Source organism: Caretta caretta, chromosome 2, assembly GCF_965140235.1.
Source record: "Caretta caretta isolate rCarCar2 chromosome 2, rCarCar1.hap1, whole genome shotgun sequence".
NCBI classification, from domain to species: Eukaryota; Metazoa; Chordata; order Testudines; family Cheloniidae; genus Caretta; species Caretta caretta.
In genome coordinates, this window is record NC_134207.1 from 85,490,726 (window position 1) to 85,518,626 (window position 27,901).

Genomic DNA, 27,901 nt, shown 5'->3' on the forward strand with positions numbered 1-27,901 from the left:
CCCTTTTACTGATCTCTTTTCCAAGCTGAAAATTCAGTCTTTTTAATCTCTCCTTATATGAAAGCTGTTCCATACCCTTAATCATTTTTGTTGCCCTTCTCTGTACATTTTCCAATTCTAATATATCTTTCGTGAGATGGGACAAGCAGAACTGCATGCAGTATTTAAGGTGTGGCCAGATCATGGATTTATATAGTGGCATTATGATATTTTCTGTCTTATTTTCTTTCCCTTCCCTAATGGTTCCTAACATTGTTAGCTTTTTTGACTGCTGCTGCACATTGAACAGATGTTTTCAGAGAACTATCCACAATGACTCCAAGATCTTTTTCTTGAGGGGCAACAGATAATTTAGATCCCATCATTGTGTGTTTAGCTGGGATTATGTTTTCCAACGTGCATTACTTTGCATTTATCAACACATTTATCATCTGCCATTTTGTTGCCTAGTCCACCCAGTTTTGTGAGATCCCTTTGTACCTCTTCGCAGTCTGCTTTGGACTTCATGAATAAGGCTACAATTTAATCATGGTTATTTTTAGCAAAAATCATGGACAGGTCATGGGCAAGACCTTAAATTTATACCATAAATACCTGATTAAATCTTTTTGGGGACGGGGGGGAAGCCCAGGGGTCCTGCTGCTGCTTCGGCCAGCGCCGAGGAGGGGAGGCCCTGGGATCCCGCTGCCGCTTCGGCCACTGCCATGGAGGAGGGAAGCCCCGGGGGGCCAGCTGCTGCTCTGGACATCTCAGGACTGCTGACGGGAGCCACCAAGATGCAGCTGATCCCACTCCCTCGGGACCGCTGGTCAGGTGGTCTCCAGGGCCAGCTGCACTGGCTGCTGCTCAGGGGGTCCCTGGGGCTAGCTGCCAGAACCACCAGAGCAGCAGCCGATGCAGCTGGTCCCAGGTTGCTCCAGCAGCACCTGATGCGGCTGGCTGCAGAGCCACTCCAGCAGCGGCGGCCACTGTGGCTGTCCCCATGGCCGCCTGAGCAGCTGGTCCTGGGGCTTCTGGGGAATCCATGACTTCTACAACCTCTGTGACAAACATAGAGCCCTGATCATGAATAATTTTGTATCATCTGCAAATTTTGCCACCTCACAGTTTATTCATTTTTCCAGATCATTTATGAGTATTGTTAGGATATAGATATTCAGGCCTGTCTGTAAAGGCCTGTACTCTAAGAATTTAGGCTTATTCTTATCACTTGGCTAGTTATAGAGATATAAAAGAAAGAATCAAAATCACTGTCTGCCAGCGTAAGGTCCTTCTCTTACTGTGACAGTCTGAGGCCCTGTTCTTAGGCTAAGACCTTTGGCTAAGCAACCGAGGCAGTCATAAGCTGGGAAGCGACAGGTCACCTCCTCACATTCCAAACTAGTCACATTGAAATAAGGTGCTATTGGGCTGTTAGGAATACAGTCCTGTCCTGATAGTGCCTATCTCCTCCAGAGAAAGGGAAGTGCTTAGAAAATGTAAAAGGAAACTTAGTTTGATAGCATCCTGTCTGGCAAGAACTCACTTATCAATAGCTGGGATGTGAAACCCTCATTTCTGTGTTTGTTCTATCACTGTAGTCCCCATTTCCCCATTGTTTGTCTGTATAATCTCAGTCTGGTTCTGTGATTGTTTCTGTTTGCTGTATAATTAATTTTGCTGGGTGTAAACTAATTAAGGTGGTGGGATATAATTGGTTAAATAATCATGTTACAATATGTTAGGATTGGTTAGTTAAATTTCAGGAAAATGATTGGTTAAGGTATAGCTAAGCAGAACTCAAGTTTTACTATATAGTCTGCAGTCAGTCAGGAAGTGAGTGGGTGTGGGGTGGGGGAAATGGGAACAGGGAATGGGGGTCGGGAAATTGGAATCATGTTTGGCTAAGGGCAGGAATGGGAACAGGGACACAGGTGTAAGCCTCTGTGGTGTCAGAGCTGGGAAGGGGGACACTAAGGAAGGAAACTGGAATCATGCTTGCTGGAAGTTCACCCCAATAAACATCGAATTGTTTGCACCTTTGGACTTCGGGTATTGTTGCTCTCTGTTCATGCAAGAAGGACCAGGGAAGTAAGTGGGTGAAGGAATAAGCCCCCTAACAAGTATGTTGAACAGCACTTGTTCTAGTATAGACCCCCAGGAGAACACCACTATTTACCTCTTTCCATTATGAAAGCTGACCATTTATTCCTACCTATTTCCTGTCTTTTAACCAGTTACTGATCCATAAGGACGGACCTTCCCTCTTATCCTATGACCGCTTACTTTGCTTAAGAGCCTTGGGTGAGAGACCTTGTCAAAGACATTCTGAAAGTCCAAGAACACTGTCCACTGGATCTCCTTTGTCCACGTTTGAGGACTCCCTCAAAGAATTCTAATCGATTCGTGAGGCATGATTTCCCTTTACTAAAGCCATGTTGACTCTTCCCCAACAAATTGTGTTCATTTGCATATCAGATAATTCTGCTTCCTACTACAGTTTCAACCAATTTGCCTGACACTGAAGTTAGGCTTGCTGGCCAGTAACTGCCAGGACTTTCTCTGGATCCTTTTTAAACATTGGTGTCACATTAGCTACCCTTCAGTCACATATTACAGAAACTGATTTAAATGATAGGTTACATACCACAGTTGTTACTTCTGCAATTTCATATTTGAGTTCCTTTAGAACTCTTTGGTGAATACCATCTGTTCCTGGTGACTTATTACTGTTTAATTTATCAGTTTGTTCCAAAACCTCCTCTACTGACACCACAATCTGCCACAGTTCCTCAGATTTGTCACCTAAAAAGAATGGCTCAGGTATGGGAATCTCCCTCACATCCTCTGCAGCGAAGACTGATGCAAGGAATTCACTTAACGTCTCCACAGTTCTTCCTTGAGTGCTCCTGTAGCACCTCGATCATTCAGTGGCCCTACTGATTGTTTGGCAGGCTTCCTACTTCTGATGTACTTAAATTTTTTGCTGTTAGAATCTGAGTCTCCATTCTCTTCCTAGATATTATGGTTCTTCTTCACAAGTTATTATTTTGGGTACTAATAATCTTGATGTTGATTTTCCCCCTTCCATTGTGAATGATTCACAACCACTTTTGCTTCTATGGTGTGTTTTTTATTTCATCAAAAAATGAACTGCTACTCTTCCCACCACCACCCCCAACAGCTAGTTCATTTGCAAGTTTTCATGACTTTGCACATTCATTTATAATCTAATATGTTTATATCTCATTGCCCAAAAAGTGTTTACTTTTGATATTCCTCCTATTCCCATCAAAAATACCAATGCCTGTGGACCCCCCCAACACATACCCCCCCCCCCCAAGCCCCTGATCAGGATGTGGAAGAGGCTTTATGATTCACAAAATATCTATCAACTTAGACAAGCTTTGACATAAGCACATATAATGCAGTATATATTAAGTACTAAACAAAGTAAGGGCTTGTCTATACAGGGAGGTTAGTGCAAAGTAAGTAGGGTGTAAATTTTAAATACCATAGCTATTCCGCACTAACTTCTCTGTGTGGACCGTCTTGTTCTGCACTAAAAGAGTGTCTTTTCGTTGATTAGATTAATTCACTTTCTAAGCAGTAACTATTTTGCACTAGTTACTCCGGGATTCCTCCACTCCCCCAGACAAACCTTAAATGCTTTTAAGGCAACAGCTGTATAAGCATCAAGAGCTGAAAAGCTTACAATCTCAAGAGGCCTTGGGTGATATTCAGAGGACAACTGTATCAGAAAGCCAAGCCACTACAATAACTTCCTAGTCTTGGAACACAACGTAAATAATGACAATTCAGAGATAAGAAACTGCACCCCGCCAATGTAAACAAAAGACACTGATACTGAGGTCAGTAACACAAGTGACTTGCACTACTTGCAGAGTAGTTAAATAGTCACTGCACAGTCTGTACAGTCAACAAATTACCCTAAAGTTAAAATGATAGATTATTGTCCTAAGCAAACAGGGTGAAAAGTGCAACAAGTCTTCCTATTACAGCTCTGAAAAACAAGGTGTGCTAAGGAGGATTTGTTACTTCCTGCCACCAGTAACTGAGTTAGATGCAGCATTTTATTGAACTATTGCAAGCAAATAATGCAAGTTATGAATCAGCAATAAAAAAAAACAGTCATTAAAAATGCTGTATTTTAATATTGAGAACATGAGACAACACTAGTAACAGGATATAATTAACTAAACAATGTACTCAGCAATGTACTCTTCATACACCACAAAACACTTACATATTCTTCTTCAGTTTCCTGTACGAAGAAAGCTTCTCCATTATCACCCAGCTTCATATGAAGATCAACTGTGTCTCCGTTAATTTCTATATCAATCTGTGGGAGCAAAAACAATTTAATGTAGAGAATCTTCCACACAGCAAAAAACACAAATATTTACCTTAAGACTGATTCCTCTCTGATTATTTTTATATCAATGCCTCCATTCCACTTTATGATCCCCACTTCAACTCCAGGCTTCTCCCAAGACTGTCATACCTCCCTCTTTGTGCTCTCTTACCCCACAAAAGAAGTCGGTGCTTTTTTTTTTTAGGAAGTAGACAGATTGAGACTAGACATGTTTAGCTGGAAACATGCTTAACTACCTTACTTAATTGGAGCTCAGCACCTGGCTGATACCTCCAGCTGTGGGCTCCAGCTGTCAATACCCCACTTCAGTTGGTGGAAGCGCTCCTGGTGAGGACGCGCAGCGCTGACAGAAGGAACAAAGCGTGGGTGTGAACCACCACTTTAATTACTGTGGAAGCTGTACGTCAACTTAAGTCGACTTAATTCTGTAGTGTGGTCAAGCCTGAGGGTCAGAATGCTGGGTGGCAGATATTCTAGAGCGAAAACTATTTACCCTTTAAAGGCTTGGTTCCTTATTTTATGTAATATCAGCCATATTACTCCTCTGGGCAGGAGTTTTAACTATTACTTTTTGAAGCTCAGTTAATTCTGCTACTGGTTGTACTGCTTATATGGCAGGGGAGACAAGACACATGACTCCCAATTTTCCATCATATTTCCAGTGTAAAATGTCATACAAAGGTATTCCAAGTTAGACTAATTGCAGGTGGGAGAGGTAAGAGACTACCCTACTTGCCCAGATCCATGAACTCCAAAATAAGAAAGCAAAAATAAAAGTATGTATCAAATTTGTTTTAGGACCTAGGACTAAAGTTTTAAGAGTAAATGCCTCAGCATTTTATATTGTTTTCCTATGGAGAAATCCTAGGCGCAAAGTTAATTCCAGCCAAAAACATTCAAACAGAATAGGAAACTTCAACATTCAAATCAAGACTATTCATGTTGTGGATGTGAATCCACCTATTTTGTGGCAACTGGACATTCATTTAGCTTAACCCACTCAAAGATATGTAGTTTTGGAGGTTATATTCCCAGTATTTGTCACAAGGACACACAATGGGCTTGTGTTACTGTTCAAAAAGTTGCAGTCATAGGATATTTGCACACGTTGAAAGTCTGGGTATCACAAATCTGTTTCTATTTAGTTCCTTTGCCTTGTTAGGGGCACTTGACAGCCTATAACAAATATGGCAGCTAGTACAGATATTACCAGGAAGATGTAGTTTTAGGTTACACACACAACAGGAGTAAGATTAACATGGAAAAAACCTTGACGCTTATAAGACAGAACCATCCTCAATGTGATAGTGAACTTACACTTGGAATGCTTACTGGTTAACAGTGGTGCATGATGAAGCCAGTAGTAAAGAAAAAAACCACTTACTAAACTTGTTCAAGATATGTTGCACATGTTCATTCCATATTTGGTGTGCGCATGCACGGTCACCAAAAATTTTTCCCTCAGTGGTATCCATTGGTTCAGTTCTAGCACCCTCTGGTGCCCTGCACTCATGTGCCGGTAGAAGAGGTCCATCTGACCCACATCCTCAGTTCCTTTTTGCCAGCCAATTCTGAGAGTAGGAGGGTGGGTCATGGAGTGGACATGTGCAACACATCTCAAAAAACAACTGTTATGAAAAGGTTAATAACTTTTTTTTTATTTCTTTGAGTGCTTGCACATGTCCATTCCAAGCTAGGTGGCTCCCAAGCATAGGAGGTAGGATCAGAATTCATGGACATGCGGACTGCAACACAGTTCGACCAAACCCCAGCATCATCTTTAGCTTGCTGGATGATTGCACAGTGGGACAAAAATGTAGGTACCAATGACCAAGTCCCCGCTCTGCAGATGTTCTGGATCGGGACCTGGTCCAGGAACACCACTGAGGAAGCTTGCGCCCTTATAGAATGGGCCATCACTATAGCCAGTGGTGGGATCCTCGCCAGCTCATAGAATGTGCAGATACAAGATGTTATCAAGGATGAAATCCTCTGAGCTGAAATAGGAAGGCCCTTCATCCTGTCCGCTACTGCCACAAAAAGCTATGTGAATCTACAGAAGAGTCTTGTCATCTCAATACAGAAAGCAAGGGAGCGTCTAATGTCCAGGATGTGGAGACGTTGCTCCTCTCTGCTTGGGTGTGGTTTTGGAAAGAAAACAGTAAGGAAAATAGCCTGAAATTGCAAAAACTCCTTCTGGAGGAACGCAAGATGAGGACAAAGCTGTACCTTGTCCTTAAAAAAGACCATGTACGTGGGTTCTGACATAAGGGCCCTGATCTCTGAAACCCTCCTTACCAAAGTGATAGCCACCAGAGAGGTCACCTTCCAGGAAAGATATAACAAGGGGCATGTTGCCAGTTGCTCAAATGGGGGGCCTGAGAGTTTTGACAAGACCAGGTTTAGGTCCCACAGTTTGATGAGCTCCCAAATCTGTGAGTAGTCTTTCTAGGCCCTTGAGAAAACAAGTGGTCATCTCATGCGAGAAAACCAACTGATCACCCACTGAGATGTTCAACACCAAAATCACTGCCAGGTGTACTTTAACTGATTAAATTGCCAGATCTTGCTATTTCAGATGTAGCAAATACTCTAGAACAGTCTGCAGTGACGATCAGATGGGTGAGAGAACTGGCTGGGAAGACCAAATGGAAAAACACACTTCCATTTGGCAAGTTATGTAGCTCTGGTAGAAGGCTTCCTGCTACATAGCAGAACCTAGCAGACTTGCTCCAAACAGATCAGCTCCTCGGGATGTAACCATGGAGCTTCCAAAGCTGTCAGGTGGAGGGCGTTGAGGTTTGGGTGGAACACTTGACCGTGGTCCTGGGATATCAGGTCTGGGAGAAGAGGAAGCAGCATTGGAGTTGTTATGGAAAGGCCTAGCAGAAGGCGAACCTGTTCTGGTGGGGATAGGCTGGGGCTACGAGAATGACTTCTGCTTAAGATCAAGTGGGACAGAGCATGACAGTGCACGAGAGGAATGGGGACGGAATGCACAGAACAGTTTCCCCATCCAAGGGAGCAGGAAAGCATCCATGAGTGAGCCTGGTCTGTGGCCTTGCAGGGAGCAGAACTGGTGACACTTCCTATTCTGGCAAACAGGTCTACCTGGGGAGTCTCCCATCGCTTGAAAACCACCCTTACTAAATCGAAGTGAAAGGACCACTCAAGGTGACTGGAGAAAGACCTGTTGAGGTGATCTGTCAGCTTGTTTCAGGCTCCCAGAACATGAGACGCTTCGAGATGGATCGAATGCATTATGCAGAACTCCCACAAGCAGATAGCTTCCTGGCACAGAGAGGAAGAGCAAGCCCCGCCCTGCCTGTTGAGGTAAAACATGGCTGCCATAATGTCTGTGAGCACTAGCACGTTCTTGTTTGCGATGTGGGGTAAGAACACTTGACAGGCCAGGCTGACCACTCTTAGCTCCCTGATGTTTATATGTAGGGAGAGCTCCTCTGGGGACCACAGGCCCTGTGTCTTGAGGTGCCCTAGGTGAGCTCTGCATCCTAAAGTTGACACATCCAAAACTAGGGATAACAAGGGCTGGGTCCTGGCAAAGGGGATGCCTGAGCGGACCAACAGAGGGTCCTTCCACCAGTCGAGGGAGGCAAGGACCAGGGCAGGAAATACGAGAACTAAGTGCAGGTGATGGCAGCTCGGTGAGTACACTGAGGCCAGCCATGCTTGAAGGGGTATGACGTGTAGCCTTACGTGCTGCACTACGTATGCGCACATGGCCATGTGGCTTAACAATCTGATGTAGAAGTGGGCTGTCATGAGTATGTGGGCCTTGACTTGCACAATCAATGACCCCATTGCCTGAAAACAGATTTCTAGAAGGAAAACCCTGCCTGGGAGGAACTGCGCACAGCTCCAACAAACTTTATTCTCTGCACCAGGGTAGACTTCTGCTAGTTTATAAGCAGGCCCCACATCTGAAAGATCAATTAAAGGATACTGGTCTCCACTTGGGCCCAGGCAGCCCTTGACCAACCAATCATCAAGGTACACGTAGACTTGTATCCCTTTTCTTCTGCCATGCATTTCGTGAACACCCTCACAGCTGCCAAAAGGCCAAATGGGAGAACCATAAATGGTAATGAATCTGGTTTACAGTGAACTTGAGTACCTCCTGCGGCCTTGGAAAATCGAGACACTGAAAAAAGCATCTCAAGTCGAGGGCAGCATACCAGTCCCCCAGATCCAGGGAGGGGATGATGGTGGCCAGACAGACCATGCGGAACTTCAGCTTCTCAAGGTAGCCACTGAGATGGTGCAAATCTAAAATAGGTCAGACCTGTCCCCCTCCCCCCACTGGCCTTTGGAATTAGGAAATATCGGGAGTAAAACCCCTTCCCTCTTAAGTCCCAAGGAACCTCCTCCACAGCTCCCATTCAAAGGCTGTCATGTGATTTAAAAAAAAAAAATCAATCGTGATTAATCACACTGTTAAAACAATAGAATACCATTTATTTACATATTTTTGGATATTTTCTACATTTTCAAATATATTGATTTCAATTACAACACAGAATACAAAGTGTACTGTGCTCAATTTATATTTGATATCAAATATTTGCACTGTAAAAAACCCCACAAAATAGTATTTTTCAATTCACCTAATACAAGTACTATAGGACAATCTCTTTATCATGAAAGTTGAACTTACAAATGTAGAATTATGTACAAAAAGACCTGCATCCAAAAATAAAACAATGTTAAACTTTAGAGCCTACAAGTCCACTCAGTCCCATTTCTGGTTCAGCCAATCACTCAGAAATATATGGCGAAATGCAGGTGAAACAGAGCAGGAAACATACAATTCTCCCCCAAGGAGTTCAATCACAAATTTAATTAACGCTTTTTTTTTTTTTTTTTTAAATGAGTGCCATAAGCATAGAAGCATGTTCTCTGGAATGGTGGCTGAAGCATGAAGAGGCATACGCATGTTTAGCATATCTTGCACGGTAAATACCTTGCAGTGCTGGCTACAAAAGTGCCATATGGATGCCTATTCTTTTTCAGGTAACACTGTAAATAAGAAAACGGACAGCATTATCTACCGTAAATATAAACAAACTTGTTTATCTTCGCAATTGGTTGAACAAGGACTGAGTGGACTTATAGGTTCTAAACTTCTACATTGTTTTGTTTTCGAGTGCAGTTATGTAACAAAAAAATTGTACTTGTAAGTTGCACTTTCACAATAGACTGCACTACAGTACTTGTATGAGGTGAACTGAAAAATACTATTTCTTTTCTCTCTCATTTTAGTGTGCAAATATTTGTAATAAAAATAATATAAAGTGAGCACTGTACACTTTGTATTGTGTTGTAATTGAAATCAATATATTTGAAAATGTAGAAAAACATCCAAAAATATGTAATACATTTCAACTGATGTTCTATTAACAGTGAGATTAAAACGGCGATTAATCATAATTAATTTTTTAAGTCACGATTCATTTTTGAGTTAATCGCGTGAGTTAACTGCGATTAAATCAACAGCCCTACTTAAAAATCTATCTTTCTGTTAATAAGCTTATTTTAATGTTTTATCCTTCCCAGTGAGTTTGTCTGAAGTGATTGGGAATCTGCTCAGATTACAAAGGATAGTGCATATCCTTTGACGAAGTGTCAAACTAATTAATGAGGTTGCATTGTTCAAGAAAAGATCTTGAGCAGTGTAAGACAGTATATTTCTGGGGTGCAAGGCTGTGGGCTGGAGGGGGATTTGCTTGTGTCTCCCACTATATATTTCATGAGTGGCTTGGAGAGAATTCATTCAATTTAGCTGGGTATGTCCCTGCATGTTGTTGGCTGAGTGATCGCAGCACCTGGAGGATTTGCTCCTTATCACTAGCACAGCATTGAGAGAGACAGCCCAGATAGAAGAGTTAAGGGGGCATAACGGTCCCACAGCTCCAGATTGCACCCTGGGGGTGTGTCACTAATATAAAATTACATACGGTAGTTAAGTGCAAAGCTGACTATAAAAGTTACAAAGAAATCTCACAGAACTGAGTCACTAGGCAATAATTGGCAAATTAAATTCAATGTTGATTAAGTACAAAGTACAGTAGAAGAGAGTTACAAACACCTCAGGAATGGAAGTTGTTCATAACTCTGAAAGGTTTGTAACTCTGAACAAAATGTTACAGGGTTTTTTCCAAAACTGAAAACAGTTGTTTTTACAACTGAATATTGACTTAACACAGCTTTGAAACTTTACCATGCAGAAGAAAAATGCTGCTTTTAACCATTCTTAATTTAAATGAAACAAGCATGGAAACAGTTTCCTTACCTTGTCAATTTTTTTTTTAAAACTTTCAATTTTTTTAGTAGTTTACATTTAGTACAGTACTGTACCGCATTTGCTTTTTTTTTTTTTTTTGGTCTCTGCTGCTGCCTGATTGCATACTTCAGTTCCAAATGAGGTGTATGGTTGACCAGTCTGTTCATAACTCTGAGTTACTACTCTAATGCATACTGGAAAACAATCCTAACATACATACAAAATGATGGGATCTAAATTAGTTGTTACCACTCAAGAAAGATCTTTGAATCATTGTGGATAGCTCTCTGAAAACATCCGCTCAATGTGCAGTGGCAGTGAAAAAAGCTAACAATGTTAGGAACCAATAGGAAGGGACATAAAATAAGATTAAAAATATCAGAATGCCATTATATGACTCCATGGTATGCCCACATCTTGAACACAGTGTGCCGTTCTGGTTGCCCCATCTCAAAAAAAGAGTGAATTGGAAAAGGTACAGAGAAGGGCAACTAAAATAATTAGGGGTATATAACAGGTTCCATAGGAGGAGAGATGAAAAACTCTGGGACTGTTCAACTTAGAAAAAGAGATGACTACAGGGGGATATGCTAGACCTCTAGCAAATCATGAATTGTGTCAAGAAAGTGAATGGGGAAGTGTTATTTACTCCTTAATATACCACAAGAACTGGGGTTCACAATTAAATTATCAGGCAGCAGGTTTAAAACAAACATAAGGAAGTATTTCTTCACACAACATACAGTCAACCTGTGGAACTCATTGCCAGGAGATGTTGTGAAGGCCAAAAAACATAACGGAGTTCAAAAAAGAATTAGATGAGTTCTTGGAGGATAGGTCCATCAGTGGCAATTAGCCGAGATGGTAAGGGACACAACCCCATTCTCTGGGTGTCCCTAAACTTCTGATGGCGGATTGGATGCCAGGGGATGGCTCACTCAATAATTGCCCTGTTCTGTTCTTTCCCTCTGAGGCTTCTGGCACTGGCCACTGGGTGGATAGACCATGGTATGGCCACTCTTATGTTTTCCAAGAGCTCCTCAGTTTTCCTTCCCCTCCTAACCCTAAAGATCTCATGTTGCAGTATCCCCCCTCCCAGCTAAGATGGGGTAGACTCTACGACCTCCTAAACTAGTCAATACAGTGACTACAGTTGGCCAGAAGGGGTATGAAGCACTTCCTCCTTGTGTATCAGAGCCAGTCCCGTTTAAACAACAACAAAAGAAAATACACATTTACTAGTAAAAAGATGTCATTTGAGACAAACTGATAGGTTTGACTGAAGTGAGAGAAAAACCCCTGAACATGTTAAGACTCTTTTGCAACTTTGATTGCTATAAAGAGTATTGATTACATTTCTTATAGCATCAAGAAAGTTACAGGGGGAAGAGAGTAATGACTAACAAATAGAAGTCCATAAGCATAAGTAATCTGCAATAACTGAGGTCCCAGTACTACAATATCTGCCATTTGATCCATGTTTCTTCAGCTAGCTGCACTGGGAAAACACCCCAAAAGTCTAAGGCCATGGGAAGACTATATACATCCCTTGAGCTCATATTAAGTTTTCATAGCTCAGTGGATAGCTCTCAGAAATCCCATCTTTCCTTCCTGACCTTCACACGCTAATCTTTGCGGTGATCCATTCCTTATCAGATCACTGTGCAACCAAAGGATGTCTATTAGACCTCAAAACCATCAGCTTATACAGCCTGTGTATGAAAGCGTTCTGGCCTCAGCATTGCTGCAGGTTGTGCATGCATAAACAGAAAAATATATATAATTTCTATTTTGTATATATATACTTTTTTTTATTTTTTATTTCAAGTGATAGATCCATTCCCCAGGCCCATACCATTTGCTACACTTACCACTTTTTCCTTAGAACGCAGAACACCAAGCTTCCCAAATCGGACATGGAAAGGAGAACACTGGTATGTACCATCCTGCTGCCGAACCACAATTACGTCGATGCATCCTGAAAGAGTGGCCTGGTTAATGCCTTTATATAGCTCTTTCACAGTAACCAGAACTTGTCCTGCAAGCTGTCCCACGTAATTCATAGTCTGAGACTGCAAAAAAGGAAAAAATTTAAGTCAGATATTGGTACCAAATTTAATCTTGCAGTGTCATTTAATTGTCAACGAGTCTGTTTACTATAAGCACAAGTCTTTTTACAGGCACTCCACTGATTGAACTTTGAACTCCTCCCCAAAATAGAATGACAGTTTTCACATAGATATCAAAATGAGCCTATATTAAAGAATTTAAGCTAACCTATGAAAAACTAATTTAAAAGACAGGCTTCTAATTTATGTTGTTTTCAATTCTGAAGGCCTAGATTCAAGTCCTGCTTAGCTTCCCAATGGAACCCAGTGTGGCTGTTTCATTCTCAGAGGACTGCATACATGAAAACCTTAATATTTTTAATACAATTGTTCAGACAATCTTTACTGAAGACAACAGTGTCACAGGTCAACACCACAACATATTGACAGAACTGTATGCAGAAACTTCTGGTGCCTCCACTATGTCTGGTTCTTCCTTCATTTTCACCATACTGATTTATCGACAAAATTTAAAAAATTATTAGACTATGAAAGTTACTTAAATTCAGTGACTTATTTGGAGGCAAAGTGATGTAGAACAAAAGTGAAACAAAACCAAGGAAGACAGATAAGAAGTCTAGTTCTCTTCCTACACAAGATTAAACAACTGCCTTCTGAAGCGGAAGCTATATGATAACTGTACGTATTTGCTAGTAAAGTCACCACACATATGCAGTGCCAAGACTTCTCTCAACATAAAACATTCAACTTGTCAAACCCTTTCCAGAGCTTTTAGGGAAAGTGCTGCCACTCATCCGCAGCAGCAACCACAGAGTGCAATAAGAATTATTTCAGGCAGAAATAAATGGACAAGCAGCACCACTCTAAGGAAGTTTACACAGATGCCTCAATTCACTTTTGATAGAAAAATGTTGAAACAGAAGACCGGGCATTATAGCTAGAAGTGACAACATGTCTGACACTTAAAAATTGAGACAATATATCTGAATTAAAAAACAGGTTGATGGTGGGATGGAAATTGTTGAAATTAATGTGATATATGTCATCATTTGCCAGCCCCTCTGCCATGTACAATGGCCAAACCGGACAGTCTCTATGTAAAAGAATAAATGGACACAAATCAGATGTCAAGAATTATAACATTCAAAAACCAGTTGGAGAACACTTCAATCTCTCTGGTCCTCGATTACAGACCGAAAAGTGGCAATTCTTCAACAAAGAAACTTCAAAAACAGACTCCAATGAGAGACTGATGAGTTGGAATTAATTTGCAAACTAGATACCATTAACTTAGGCTTGAATAAAGACTGGGAGTAGGTGTGTCATTACACAAAGTAAAACTACATCCCCATATTTATTTACCCCCCTACTGTTCCTCACACGTTCTTGTCAACTGCTGGAAATGGCCCACCTTGATTATCACTACAAAAGGTTTTTTTCCCCCTCTCCTGCTGGTAATAGCTCACCTTAAATCACTCTCGTAACAGTGTGTATGGTAACACCCATTGTTTCATGTTCTCTGTGTATATAAAATCTCCCCACTGTATTTTCCACTGCATGCATCCGATGAAGTGAGCTGTAGCTCACGAAAGCTTATGCTCAAATAAATTCGTTAGTCTCTAAGGTGCCACAAGTACTCCTTTTCTTTTTGCGAATACAGACTAACATGGCTGCTACTCTGAAACCTATTTAGGAAGGGTTAGGGGAGACCTGTGGATGCTTAGAGTCATGTCTGACAACAGGCTAAGTTTTAGCCATAACTAACAAAATTCCATGGTATTGCTTCACAAATGCAAAGTTGCCTTCACAAGTCCAAGATTAAAATCTTTCATTTTTAAAAAAGTTCTGCAGCATGGATTTGAACGGTGAGCACCAAAAAAAAATTATTATTGTGCATCACCTTAGAAGGCAATTGTTTAAAAGTTTACCGTTTCACATTGGGAGATAGGAACCAACTTCAGTCTTGTCAAAGACCTGACACTAATACTGTAAGTTTCCCTATAGACAATTTAAATCCAGCACATTGGTAAAGGAATACTGAGAAATACACATTGTGTCCTTTGCCTGTGAAAACTAACTTCGAGTAGATTTATCAGAAAAAGTCACACACACCTATCTAGCTCATAGCACAGCCACCTTAAACTCTTTCTGTTTGAAGTACTCTTAGGAACTTTGATTATTAATGATAAGATTTACCAAATAAATAAATAAATAAATAAATAATTAAAAAAAGCCAAGAGATGTGGAAAAAAAAGTTGAGGTCTCTCAGCAGTGTTTTATCAGGAGAAAGATAAGTTCAGTAATCAATTTCTAAAAGTTTCACAACATTGTATTGCTTTAAACAAAGAATTCTAAGGAAAAAAATATTTACTAGCTTTTCACCTGAGTTCAGAATCCTTCTGGTTGATCAAAATCCACATGTGGCTTCAGCCAATTTATCCTCCACTACCAAGAAGTTTGAAAAACTCTTAAAACTGGAGAGTTAGAGGGATACCCACCATCTATCATGACCTAACTACTACAGTGACTGGTATTCTAGAACTGCTTAGATACAGAAAGTAGCAATTCTGGACCAGTGAAGACAGGGAGCAATAACATTTTACATTCCTCTCAAGCAACCTTGACTGATTTAAGAAGCATTTTTCACTGGATCCAAAAGGAGCTGCTTACTACATTTTGGGAGGGGGGGGGGGGACAACACATTCACCACAGCACAAGACTTAAAAGTGGTACTGAACTATGGGCTGGTTTACACTACATCGTTAGATCGATATTCGCTGCATTGGGTCGAATTTATAATTAGCTTGTCTACACTACAGAGAGCCCTTCCCGCTGATCTAAAGGGCTTTTAAAATCGACACCTGTTCACCTCAACGAGAAGAGTAGCACTAGATTCGACCTTCCCAGGTTGAATTAGGGGTAGTGTAGACACAGCACAGTGTATTTCCACTTGTTTGGCCTCTGGGAGGTGTCTGGACAGCACTCTGGACAGCACTTTCAACTCCACTGCACTTCAGTTAGGTAAACAGGAAAAGCCCCGGGAACTTTTGAATTTCATTTCCTGTTTGATCAGCGTGGAGAGCTCACCACCACAGCTGACCATCGCTGCCCAGGTACGGAAACATGCTCCAGCATGGAGCATACAGGAGACGCTGGATCTGATTGCTATGTGGGGAGACGAGTCTGTACAGGCAGAGCTCCGAACCAGGAGAAGAAATGCTGACATCTATGCCAAAAATCACACAGGGCATGGGGGAAGAGGAGGAGGAGGAGAAAGCAATTCACAGTTTCATGAAAGTGACTGTACACATTCAAAAGTTATGCAGCCACTTCCCAGTCCTGCATCACGATAATGGTACCATCAGTCTGTGCTTGTTTCCCTGGGCCAGAATCAGTATTCCATTGTGTCAACAAGTCCGGCTGCCACTGCCACTATGTGCGAACTGCTCCGTTTCATGGCTTCCAGCACAGCTATTCGCGTGGCATCACATTCTTCTGAGTGGCTGCTCCTGGCTATGCTCTGCAAATACCGCAGGATGATGCGCAAGGTGTTTGTGATGCTCACAACAACAGCACACAGTTGAGCGGGGTCCATGCTTGCTGAGCTATGGCATCTGCACAAGTAACCCAGGCTTAGGCATGAAAATGATGGTTTGCCATTGCTTTCAGGGAGGGAGGGAGGAGCCAAGTGCATCATGGGAGGCTGACAATATGTACTGAAAACACTTCACGAAAATGTTTTTGTCCCATCAGGCATTGGGAGCTTAACTCAGAATTCCAATCGGGAGCAGGAACTGTGGGATAGCTGCCCATAGCGTATCACTCTGTGAGTTGATGCTACCCATGGTAGTGGGGATGCGTTCGGTCGACGGAACGTACACAGTGGGGACATACACCATTGATTTTGTAAAATCGGAGGCTACAGGTCAACTTTAAAAAATTCAACCTAATTTTGTAGTGTAGACAAGCCTAAGAAGCAGGGGGGGGAAGCAAACGCACAGCAGCATGACAGAATTATGGAGACCAACATGCTGCTGCAATAAAGCAGCTCGCAGAATCTCTTCTGAAAATAAGCATTTTTGCTACCTTACTATAGAAATATCAGTAGAATTATGTTTATAAAACAGCAGATGTAATACTGAAGGTCATGAAGAACATCTATCAAAATTGAAAGCCACTCAACTATCTTTGTTATATATGAATTGTACAGTTTGTTTTTTAAATAAGCTGCAAATCAGGTATTTAAGTTCCAAGTGCAAAAAAGAGACTACGTTTTAGAAGTCAGGCTCTTAGGAATGGCTTATTTGGGGTAATTAGTTATTTTAGAAGATCAAAATTGTGACATGAAATTGATCAAGTAGGGGGTCAAACATCACCACATACCTGAGAACGTATAGCTGCCCGGAGTCTCAATATGTCAAGAGGACCATGGGTGTGACGGGTTGGATCACAGAAAACCCCTTGGGAATTGCCAACTGATGTGCTGTTTGATGTGATGTGCTGATGTGCCAACTGATGTACCCCTGAGCCCATTTCCCCTAGCAGCTTGGGACTTCAGTGTCCTGCCTGGCTTGAGCCATACACGTTAGCCAGCTGCAAACTCAGGTCTGCACCACATCCCCTAAAAGCTGCAGGATTAACTGAAAACAGCTTAAGAAGTATTCCTGTCTGTAACACTTAGATGCCCAGCTCCCAATGGGGTCCAAACCCCAAATAAATCCATTTTACCCTGTACAAAGCTTATACAGGGTAAACTCAAATTGTTCACCCTCTATAATACTGATAGAGAAATATATACAGCTGTTTCCCCCCCACCCCCCGGTATTAATACATACTCTGGGTTAATTAATAAGTAAAAAGTGATTTTATTAAATCCAAATACAAAAAGTAGGCTTTAAGTGGTCCCAAGTAATGACAGACACAACAAAATGAATTACCAAGCAAAATAACACATGCAAGTCTATGCCTAATACAGTAAGAAAGTGATTACAGATGCAATCTCACCCTCAGAGATGTTCCAGTAAGCTTCTTTTACAGGTTAGCCTCCTTCTAGTCTGGATCCAGCAATCACTCCCACCCCTGAGGTTACTGTCCTTTGTTCTAGTCTCTTTCAGGTAACCTTTGGGGGTGGAGAGGTAAATCTCTTGAGCCAGCTGAAGACAGAATGGAGGGTCCTCCCAGGGGTTAAATAGACTCTCTCTTGTGGATGGAGCCCCCCTCCTCTCTCCTATCCAGAATTCAGCTCCAAGATGGAGTTTTGTAGTCACATGAGCAGGTCACATGTCCATGCATGACTGAGTTCCTTACCAGCCAGGCCACATTCCTGGGAAAGCTCAGATGTGGATTGGCACCGCCAAGTTCATTGTTGGCTTAAGTGTTTCTTGATTGGGCACTTACCGAGAATAGTCTTTTCTCAGGAAGCTGACCATTTAAGTAGTCACTGAGGCTACTTAAAATTAAACAAGTACATAGCCAATATTCATAACTTCAAATACAAAAATGATACATGCATACAAATAGGATGAATATATTCAGTATATCACAACCTTTGCAGAGATATGTTACATGGCATATGTAGCATAAAACATATTGCAGTTATGTCATATATACATTTATAAGCATATTCCCATAAAGCATTATGGGGTGCAACAACACAATGGGTTTTCTGGAATTTTTTTAATTGTGATTTAGCCATTCAAAGAGCATTCTGGAAAGCCTAAAGTAAGTAGTACTGAATTTGACAAGTAGTAGCAATGTCACTGCTTAAATACATGCAGATGCTTCACCAGTGTGACAGAAGCAGTTCTGACCACAGATTTAGAAATGCTACAAGGAAACTTTTGAGATAACATTTCCCCTATTACTTTCAGGCTTAAATGGCTAAAATCTCACACTGTCTTGACTGCAGATAGAAAAGAAAGAAACCATGGCTTCATCTTCTTTGATACCACCTAAAAGCAGTCTAGCTTCCATGGCTAGTATAAAAGGTGAGAGTCTGCTGGGAAAGCTGAGTTAGGCTTAATTAATGTGACAGCATTTAAAAAAAATTATTTTAGCTTTCATTTGTCCTTGGGACTCAGAACATGCATGCTACCTGCCACACAGTCTTCCCTCTTGACTTCTGAGTAATAGCCAAAAGTTAAATTTTAGTTAATAATACTGCTGAGTTAACAGCAGATTTTAAAAGGCCCAGCAGTACTGAGGGCTCCACAGCAGAAGGGAACTTCTTGTAACTTTTAATGCTCACAAGGTCTTGGTTTTTGAACACTTAAGTTATATGCTTGCATCCGTAAGATTCTCTATAGTTAAAAATATTCAAATATTGGTGGAGATGCTGTGGCTCTAAGCAGGAGGCAAAAAAATTGCATCTCCAGAAATCACTGCCCTATAATATGAAAGGTTTTTCAGGCAAAAACCCATGACAGAATTCAAAAAATTGAAACTGCCTGCTCTACCTTCTATTAAGACAAAGTGCAACAGTAAATTCAGAGCAAGGGGAAAAGTTACTTACCCTGGAAATGAAGCCATGTTTATGAAACTAAAAATAGTAGGTTATGTAGCATAGCTCGTTCCATGCGCAAGATACTTAATCCAATATTAACTAAATTAACTCTCCACACCCCTGTGAAACAGATTTTACAGTTTGAGGAACTGAGGCAGCGAGTAGCTTTCACAATGACAAATGGGACAACTCAGGAATTTTCAGCTCAGACTACATGTCTGACTTATTCTACACACAAAAGGTTCAAATTACATTTTTAAAAAACACACCTTCGGCAGGGAACTCTCAAATTTAAGGAGTTCTAAATTTAAGTTCTGGAGGCAGGGACCATGTCTGGCTGCCACAAAGCATATAGCACACTTCTGAATACTGCAAAAGTAATACGATGTACATTAATATGCATTGTTTATAGTTTAGGAACTTTTAATGGAACATCTATATGCAAGCAGTGACATAACTGGTCCAGCATCTACAAGAAGAGGAAGAACTTCCTGTGTATTTGTGGCATTTCTTCAGTGCAACAATGGAAAAACAATTCATCTTCATTTTTTAAAACCTAGCTCAGAGTCCTGGTGTACTCCATCTGGTTTACTAATCCAACCTTTGGTTAGCTAATTGTATTGTTTGAGAAATCCAAAGCATTACATGCTAATACATGCTGTAAGGTACAACTTTTTCCAATCAAATGATACACAGGATACACAGTTCACATTACATACACACAAGCTACTGACAGGATGTTTCTGCTCCAAAGGGAAGGAGTCATATCTATCATTATGAAAAAATCATGTCAATGGAGATCTTAATGGACAACAGAATGAATTGTTCTATTGATTTCACATTGTATTTAGTGCAAGGTGCCTTCTGAGCTAATAAAGGTTTGCTCCTTTTCATTACTACTATATAAAAGGGAAGAATGCAAAAGAAAGAGTGTAGTCTTGATTTTCTCAATTTACCTGCTTTTGCCCATGTAAAAATACATATTTATTAGGTATGAGTTATGTTTAACTGGATAGAATTGTCATTTACTCAAAATTTTATTAGATTTGTTCCTCATTTATAATTTTTATTAGTATCTTGGTCATTTTAATCAAGAGTTTTGTACATATTTAACAACAAGATTGGCAAAACTATAACTGCAACTATAATATTCCAACTCAAATACAGTAATTTACTTGTATTGAGTTACAATAAATAATACAGGGGACTGGCAGCTTCCAAATGTCACTTATTTTAAATTAGGATTTTTATTTGTTTCATTAATTTTTACTTTATACTCCATTTTTCAGTTTGCATATAAAAATTAATTTCTTACTAGGTCACTTCATATTCTTTATAGTGAAAGTTAACTAAGTATACAGAGGTATATCTAACAGAGGAACCGGGTACGCCAAGGTATACATAGCAAAAAACCAAATATACATTTTGCTCTTAAGTAAACATAACAAAGAAAAAAAAAAAGATTTAGAAGTTGAGGTTTAGCAGGTAGTTATGAAAGAGAATGTGAAACCAAAGCAAGTCTGCTGAAGTTCAAATTAAGGTTTTCTAAAGAGTATTGCAACTCAAAAAAGAGCTTGAAACTAAATGTTTCTCTGACAGATCCACTGTGACTATTAACTACTTTACTATGCTGCACAGAATGAAGTCACTATATTTATAGTAAATAAGGACATCAGGGACAGAACTCACCAAAATACCAGAAGGGATCCCTTCATGTGCAATGACTGCATTCTTGTTTATGTCATCTTCAATATCATTCTTTTCTGAGAAATACATCTCACCAAAGAAGTTTACCTGTACTGTGAAAAGTTAATACCAATCTAAAAAGCGTAACATTATGCAGTACCAACTTTTCTTCTTAAGATGGAAGCAGACTTTTACCACAAGTATTTTAAAATAGTAAGATTTTCTCCTCTGCAGTCTTTCCTTTTTGAGAGAGTTAGATGTTCAGTCTACTTTCACACGTAATGGTATGGTTAAATAAGGAAATGGTTCTTTAGAAAAAGTCACATAGAAACTCCTTCACCAATACGATTTGCTTGAACTGTCACAGCCCCCTTCCACTGTGAGATAAGAAGTAACATGGATACCTTTAGCATGTGTTTGTACTGATAGTGTAATACAAAATCATTTACCCTAAGTCACATGATATTAGATGAGACTTCCATGTAATGAAACAGGGATTCAGTTAATGATTCTTATGCTTTGTCAACACTACGTGGATTTAGATTTTTTTGCCATTGTAACTACCACTTGTAGCAATGTTGAGAGCTTTAGTACAGACCGCAGCGTGCTGTGCGTACAATTAGATGACACTATCAGCCAGTCTACCTTAGTACTCCATCAGAGGCTAAAAACAGTGGAGTTGAACTGAAGATTTAAAGGAAAAAAATCCTACTATTCAACCCAAGTCCTGACTCACACAAAAGGTTTTGTACTGAAATTTAACTATTTCAGTTAGGGTGTGATTTTTTTTTTTTTTTTTAACACTGAAATAGTTAAGTTGGTACAACCCCTTCTGTGGATGAAGTTATATTGGTATAGTTTATCCCCTACAATTTATAAGAATAAGCTATAGAAATTAGCTCTTTTATACCAGTGCGACAATATCCACACTAGGGTGTTAATACCACTTTAACTGTACCTGCATTGTGGTGGTACAACTTGTGTGTTTAGACAAACCCTAAAAGTTCACCATGTATCGGAATCACTATTTCAATAAAGGCAAAGAAAAAAAATAACTCTTTAATATGAGAGAGTGTAAAGTAGAACTACTTCTGTAATTAGTATCAAGGCTATATGAAATCGCTGAGAAATTCAGTATAAAAACAAAGCAATTTTCTCCTCGAAACCTAGGTGACCATGACCGTATTATGAAAAAGAAGAACCAACATAGACCGTTAACATTTTTCTTCCACACAGCTTTCATCAATCTCTATCAACTGCAACTGAAAATAAAGAGGTTGTAACTACCACAGAAGTTCCTTTAACTTCAAATTTACATAACTGTTTCTGACTGTTGAACCACCATCTCCATTCTACCCTCCTCTAAAGTAATCAATACATTAGACTTGGATGAAGGCAAATTAGTTATTGATTGCAGCTGAATGACCTCGAGAATCTTCTCAAGAGAACTTCTAGAGGCCACAGGTGAAGCCAATCTAGATTAATCTAAATTTTCGCCAGAAAGATATGCAGCCTTGATTATAGTCCCTTACTTGCAGTAAATACAATGAGGATGAACAAGGGCAGACTCCACTTCCCCTCAGATTTTACAGTCACCCGTCCCCGGACTGCCCCCCCCACCTTCATTTAAGTCAGCAACTAGGACTCTAATGTGACAATGTGATTTTTAGTTCTTTTTAAAAATAGAACCACACTGGTGAGAGAAGCATGTTACTAAAAATGACATAGTTTTGAGGTTCAGTATCTCACACATGATAAACATCATTCAACAAATCAAATTCCCAGTTGTCCAGGAGTATAGAGCATTAGTCCTCAGCCCTGATGGCTGGTAGGACTTTGTCCCTGGGCCAGTAAGAATTCAAAACATGTAAGCAGAAACAAAAGTGAGACTGAGCAGCATATTCCAGAAGTCTTGAGGTCTTTCTGAGTGTAGCCTTCATTGATTTAAGGTCTACCATACCATTCTCTCACTCAAAGGGAAAATCTATAATGGCAGCAGGCCATAAAAGAAACCCAGTTTGGAATAAGAACCATTCAAGAAATATATGTTTGCTGATGATGTTTTAAAGAAAGTCACACCACTGAACTGGTGGAAGTCACTTAAGAACTTGGATTCAGAGACTGTTGAAGTGATAATCTCACTTTTTAACTGCAGTAGCTTCTTCTGCCGGTGTAGAAAGAATATTTACTTCCTTTGGACTAATTCATTCCAAATTGAGAAATCGTTTGGGATCTGAAAAAGCAGGAAAGCTTGTTTTTCTTTTCCAGATTATGAACAAACAGGAATATGAAGGTGAAGACAACTGAGTTAGCTGCAGAAGCCAATATTTTAAGTTCCTGGTGTTGTCCTGGCTGACACAGTCAATTTAATTTTTGTGTTTTTAAATATTTCATTTAACTATTTTAGTTAACACAATTTTAACAAAAACAAACCTGATTTTAAAAAACTTGAATGTTTAACTAAATTCAAAAATTCATATGCTTGTTTTGTTAAAATATTATATGTTTGCTGTTGAAGAGAAAAATCGAGAATACATAACACTGTTTTAGTTAAATAAAACAATTTAAATGTTTGTCTGGTGATGTTCTCCTCCTAATACAGCATGGCAAGAAAATCTCCAAATATTAATGATTAACCTGTTGAATTGGAGATAGTTCACCTCCCAATGACTTCATAAATATCTGCTTCAATTACCTTTGGTAAATGAAATAACCAAACAATCATTCATTTTCTGATATAGCTGGTAAAACTAATCTGAAAAGTTTTCAAAATAAATCATTTAAAAAATGTATAGTGTGTACCTTCTAAAAATGAAACCTACATCTATCTCTGAGTTGTGAAGAATATGTATTAAGGTTATAACAACAAACAAGAATGCACTTTTATGTAGAAATCCATGATTACATCGAGTCGTCCTGACTAGTGATTTAAATCAAATCCACCCTGCAAATTTGTATAGCACTTGAATACTACGACTGCCACAGAAAAGACCTGTTTTCTTTCTTACCAGTGAGGTAAAGGGGGAGTAAGAAATTAATTTTTGCATATGTTAATCTTACCTAAGTACTGCAGTTTCAAATGTGAATCATCTCCAGTCTACAAACAGCTTACTTGCTTCTGCTATTGCTCACAACTTTCCTGATACCTATGAAACCTCAGTTCTCCTAGCAAGAGCCTTGTTAGACAAGGCCTGTTAAGTGGCAAAGAGACATAAGGCGTAAGCACACCCTAGGATATAAATGTATTCCTGCTTAAATCATTGTGACTAGTCTAATTACATGATCACATAATATTTTTTCCACAGGACTACTTCTTAATTCAGTGCACAGGAGAGTGCACTTAATGAGCAGCTAATATTTTATTTTATCCATATTGTTCAAAGCGTGTCCCCAAGCCTTGTGCACTTCACACTATCCAAACCCTGCTCTGAAGACAGAATTAATTTCCCCAAGGTCTTTTCTATGGCAGTCATTGTAGTATCCAAGTGCTAGACAATCTTTACTTTATTTTCACAATATCCATGTGAGATAAGTGAGTATTATCCCCATTTTACAGATAGGGAACTGAGGCAGAAAGAGATAAATTTTCTGCTCCACTCCTCACTAATTAGGCCTCAACTGGAGTATTATGTCCACTTCTGGGTGCCACATTTCAGGAAAGAAGTAGACAAATTGGAGAAAGTCCAGAGAAGAGCAACAAAAATGATTAAAGGTCTAGAAAACATGAACTATGATGGAAGATTGAAAAAATTGGGTTTGTTTAGTCTAGAAAAGAGAAGACTGAGAGGGGACATGATAACTATTCTCAAGTACACAGAAGGTTGATACAAGGAGGCAGGAGAAAAATTGTTCTTCTTAACCTCTGAGGATAAGACAAGAAGCAATGGACTTAAATCGCAGGAAGGGAGGTTTAGGTTGGCCATTCGGAAAAACTTCCTAACTGTCAGGGTGGTTAAGCACTGGAATAAATTGCCTAGGGACGTTGTGGAATCTCCATCATTGGAGATTTTTAAGAACAGGTTAGACACCTGTCAGGAATGGTCTAGATAATTCTTAGTCCTGCCTCTTGAGGTCCCTTCCAGTCCTATGATTTCAAAAGTATCCACTAGTTTTAGGTTTCCAATTTGAGACACTTAGAGCCTGATATTTGAGAATACCCCAGGGTACCGAGTCAGGCACCCAGAAAACAAGGAACACACAATTACTGACCAACTTGAAAAGCTTGGTTTAAGTAACTTGACCATCCCTGTGGACGGTCTCATTTTTGTATAAGATATTCTCATAGCTTTGGTTTAGCTTCAAACCCTTCCCAAGAGACATGTTAAATTGAAAAAATATTTTATATGAGAATTTTTTAGAAGTGCCTACTCCCATCAAGGTGGGAGAGAGATAATACCACCAGCATCTGTTTAAATTCATATCTTAGGTTATACCTATGCAGACAATGATCTTAGTTTTTTTGGCCTTTTAATGGAAAGGAAAAGTGACTTTTTTTTTTTTTTGTGGCTGAACACCTTCCCAATCTTGTACTTTCATGGACCCATCCTAAGAGACTTCACCCACTTAATGATCCCTCTCTCTTCACAGCAGCGCAGCTCCTCTTGGAGCCACATCACAACTGGCTGGGTCTCTCTGTAGCAATCACAGAGGGGAGCCATAAAATGTGTTGTATTTCCTCTCATTTCAATTTCTTCCTGGGATGACCAAAGTATAAAAAGTACACATCCCTCTGCACCGCGACAACCCAATTTAGTGACTGTACTCGGTGTAGAAACAGAAGCATGCAGCACCAGGGGAAGAGCAGCACCAGGGGAAGAGCCTTTATTACAGTGCCTATGGAAAAGGGATTGTCCACAAAACAGATGAGATTCATATTGCACTGATCGACTTAGATTATCTAGGTCTTTATTTTCACCCCCTTCTCACCTAATTTTAAACAAAAAATAAAGCATCCATGTACACTGCAAGACTGGAAATATGAAATATTGTTGCAATACAACAATATTTGTTGCAATATTGTTGCAATACAACAATTAATTCTGGCTATCAATAGCATTTGCTTACCTTTAAACATATATTGCATTGTATTCACACATTATACCATTATTATAACTATCAGATACAAGCATACAGAATTCAAACAGAGTCCCATAAAGTCTTTACCAAAAAGGTGAAAATATGCAATTTGATTGCCACAAAATGACAACTGGAAACTTTCCTTAACCTACTTTCACACTTCAATGTTAAATGATTTTACACTTTCGCTCGCTTGCTCTCTCTCTCTCACACACACACACACACACTTTCTCCTTGATGCACTTAATGTCCCTTAACATTGATTTAAGTTAAGCACATGCATCACAGTAGGAATCTATTAATGCATTCAATTTGCATATAAAACAGTCTTTATTATGAATGGGATTTAAGAAAAAAAAAAATCAAGATTCCAGAATTTGCTCTGGGAAGGTGAGGAGGGAAGAGGAGAATAGATTTGTTTCTCAGTATAAAATATTGGTATTGCTGATTGAACTTCTATCGACAGTCACAAAACTACTGTTTGTAAAAAGGATAAGTCTGTTAATCCCCAGCATGCGGTAGTGTTTTCTATACTGTGCATTTATAGATCATCTATGCCTGACATTATTGTAATTCAATGCAGCCTCAGAGTTCCCTGACCCTGATAACACACAGACTTTTCAACCAGGGAATCAGAGGAAATAAATCAAAGGAATAATGTATCGGTAGTAGAACAAGAGTACAAAAAAATTATAACAGTATCAAGTTTTATAAAAATTGCTTGAAGATGGTAACTCCACTTCAGTATATATCACGAGTCAAATTCCAATTTGTCCTCCATTTGATTAACAAGATCTAGAGCGTTCCATCTTTGCTGTATATTTCATCAAGATGAAATAAACCTGTATTTCAGTTCCAATGCACAATACTGAAACATTTCCTCCTTCGCAGGAATGCTCCTCCATTGCTTCCTTTCCATTATTTTCTCAAAAAAACAGCACAGTGACCATGCCACCAACCCAAAATCAGGATTTCTTTTTGAGATTCTTACATTCCATACTTGCATATACCCTGAGACTTCACTGACTTCTCAGCCAATGGAGCTGTACAGAGTACATCAATGCAGAATTTTGCTGTTTACAGAATGGGGCCTCAATGTTATTACTCAGAATATTTTTAACCTATGGAATGGCCCAATTACAATATTCTGTATGTTAATTCAGGAGATTTGAGTTTAACTTTTGAGTTCAGTCTCACTTCCTCAGCCAAATGGGTTAGGAGTGTTAGGCAGATCTACATTACGCAGTTAGGTAGTGTAGTTAAGAGGCCTTACACTGACCTAATAATGAATGTGTCTACACAACCAGGCCTCTTTCACTGACATAACTCACCCACTACATCGACTTAATTACTCCATTTCCGTGAGAGGCGTAGTGCTTAATTTGATGTTGCTAGGTCAACAAAGAGGCAGAGTAGATACTGCATTACCTAACTGGCCTCCAGGAGGTGTCTCACAATGCTCTGGTAAATGTTGTCAACTCTGCTTCACAGAAGTCAGGTACATAGGAAACCGTCCCTCCCCGTCAAAGGACCGGGAACCTTTGAATTTCCATTTCCTGTTTGCATGGCGTGGAGAGCTCGCCTCCACAGCTGACCATGGCAGCTCCACACTCCAAACACGGTCCAGCCTGGAGCACATAGGAGGTGGTGGATCTTCTTGGTCTGTGGGGAGAAGGGGCTGCGTAGGCACATCTCTGATCCAGTCACAGAAACGCAGATGTCTACAAGCAGATCACGCAGGTCATGGGGGAGAAGGGCTACATCAGGGACACGCAGCAGTGCCGTGTGAAAATCAAGGACCTGCAGCAGGCATACCAGAAGGTAAGGGAGGCGAACAGTCGTGCTGGTACAGCACTGCAGACATGCCTCTCTTACGAGGATCTGCATGGATT

General features: G+C 40.0%; 1 protein-coding gene across 6 annotated transcripts in view; it reads right to left on the minus strand.

Annotated features, from left to right (window-relative positions):
* LPIN2 (lipin 2) overlaps positions 1-27,901 on the minus strand; it is a 73,334-nt gene that overhangs the window by 37,504 nt on the left and 7,929 nt on the right. Inside the window, exons 1-3 of one of the 6 annotated variants that reach the window (XM_048840384.2) lie at positions 20,937-21,994; positions 12,548-12,748; positions 4,247-4,342 (exon numbers count right to left, since the gene is read on the minus strand). In XM_048840384.2, the coding sequence (XP_048696341.1) occupies positions 4,247-4,342; positions 12,548-12,748; positions 20,937-21,023 (384 nt within the window). In that variant the 5' untranslated portion in view covers positions 21,024-21,994. Of the gene's footprint in view, positions 1-4,246; positions 4,343-5,759; positions 5,935-12,547; positions 12,749-17,749; positions 20,905-20,936; positions 22,005-27,901 lie in introns of those variants that run through there. The other 5 variants (XM_075125297.1, XM_048840393.2, XM_048840389.2 and 2 more) reach the window with 5 other exon arrangements.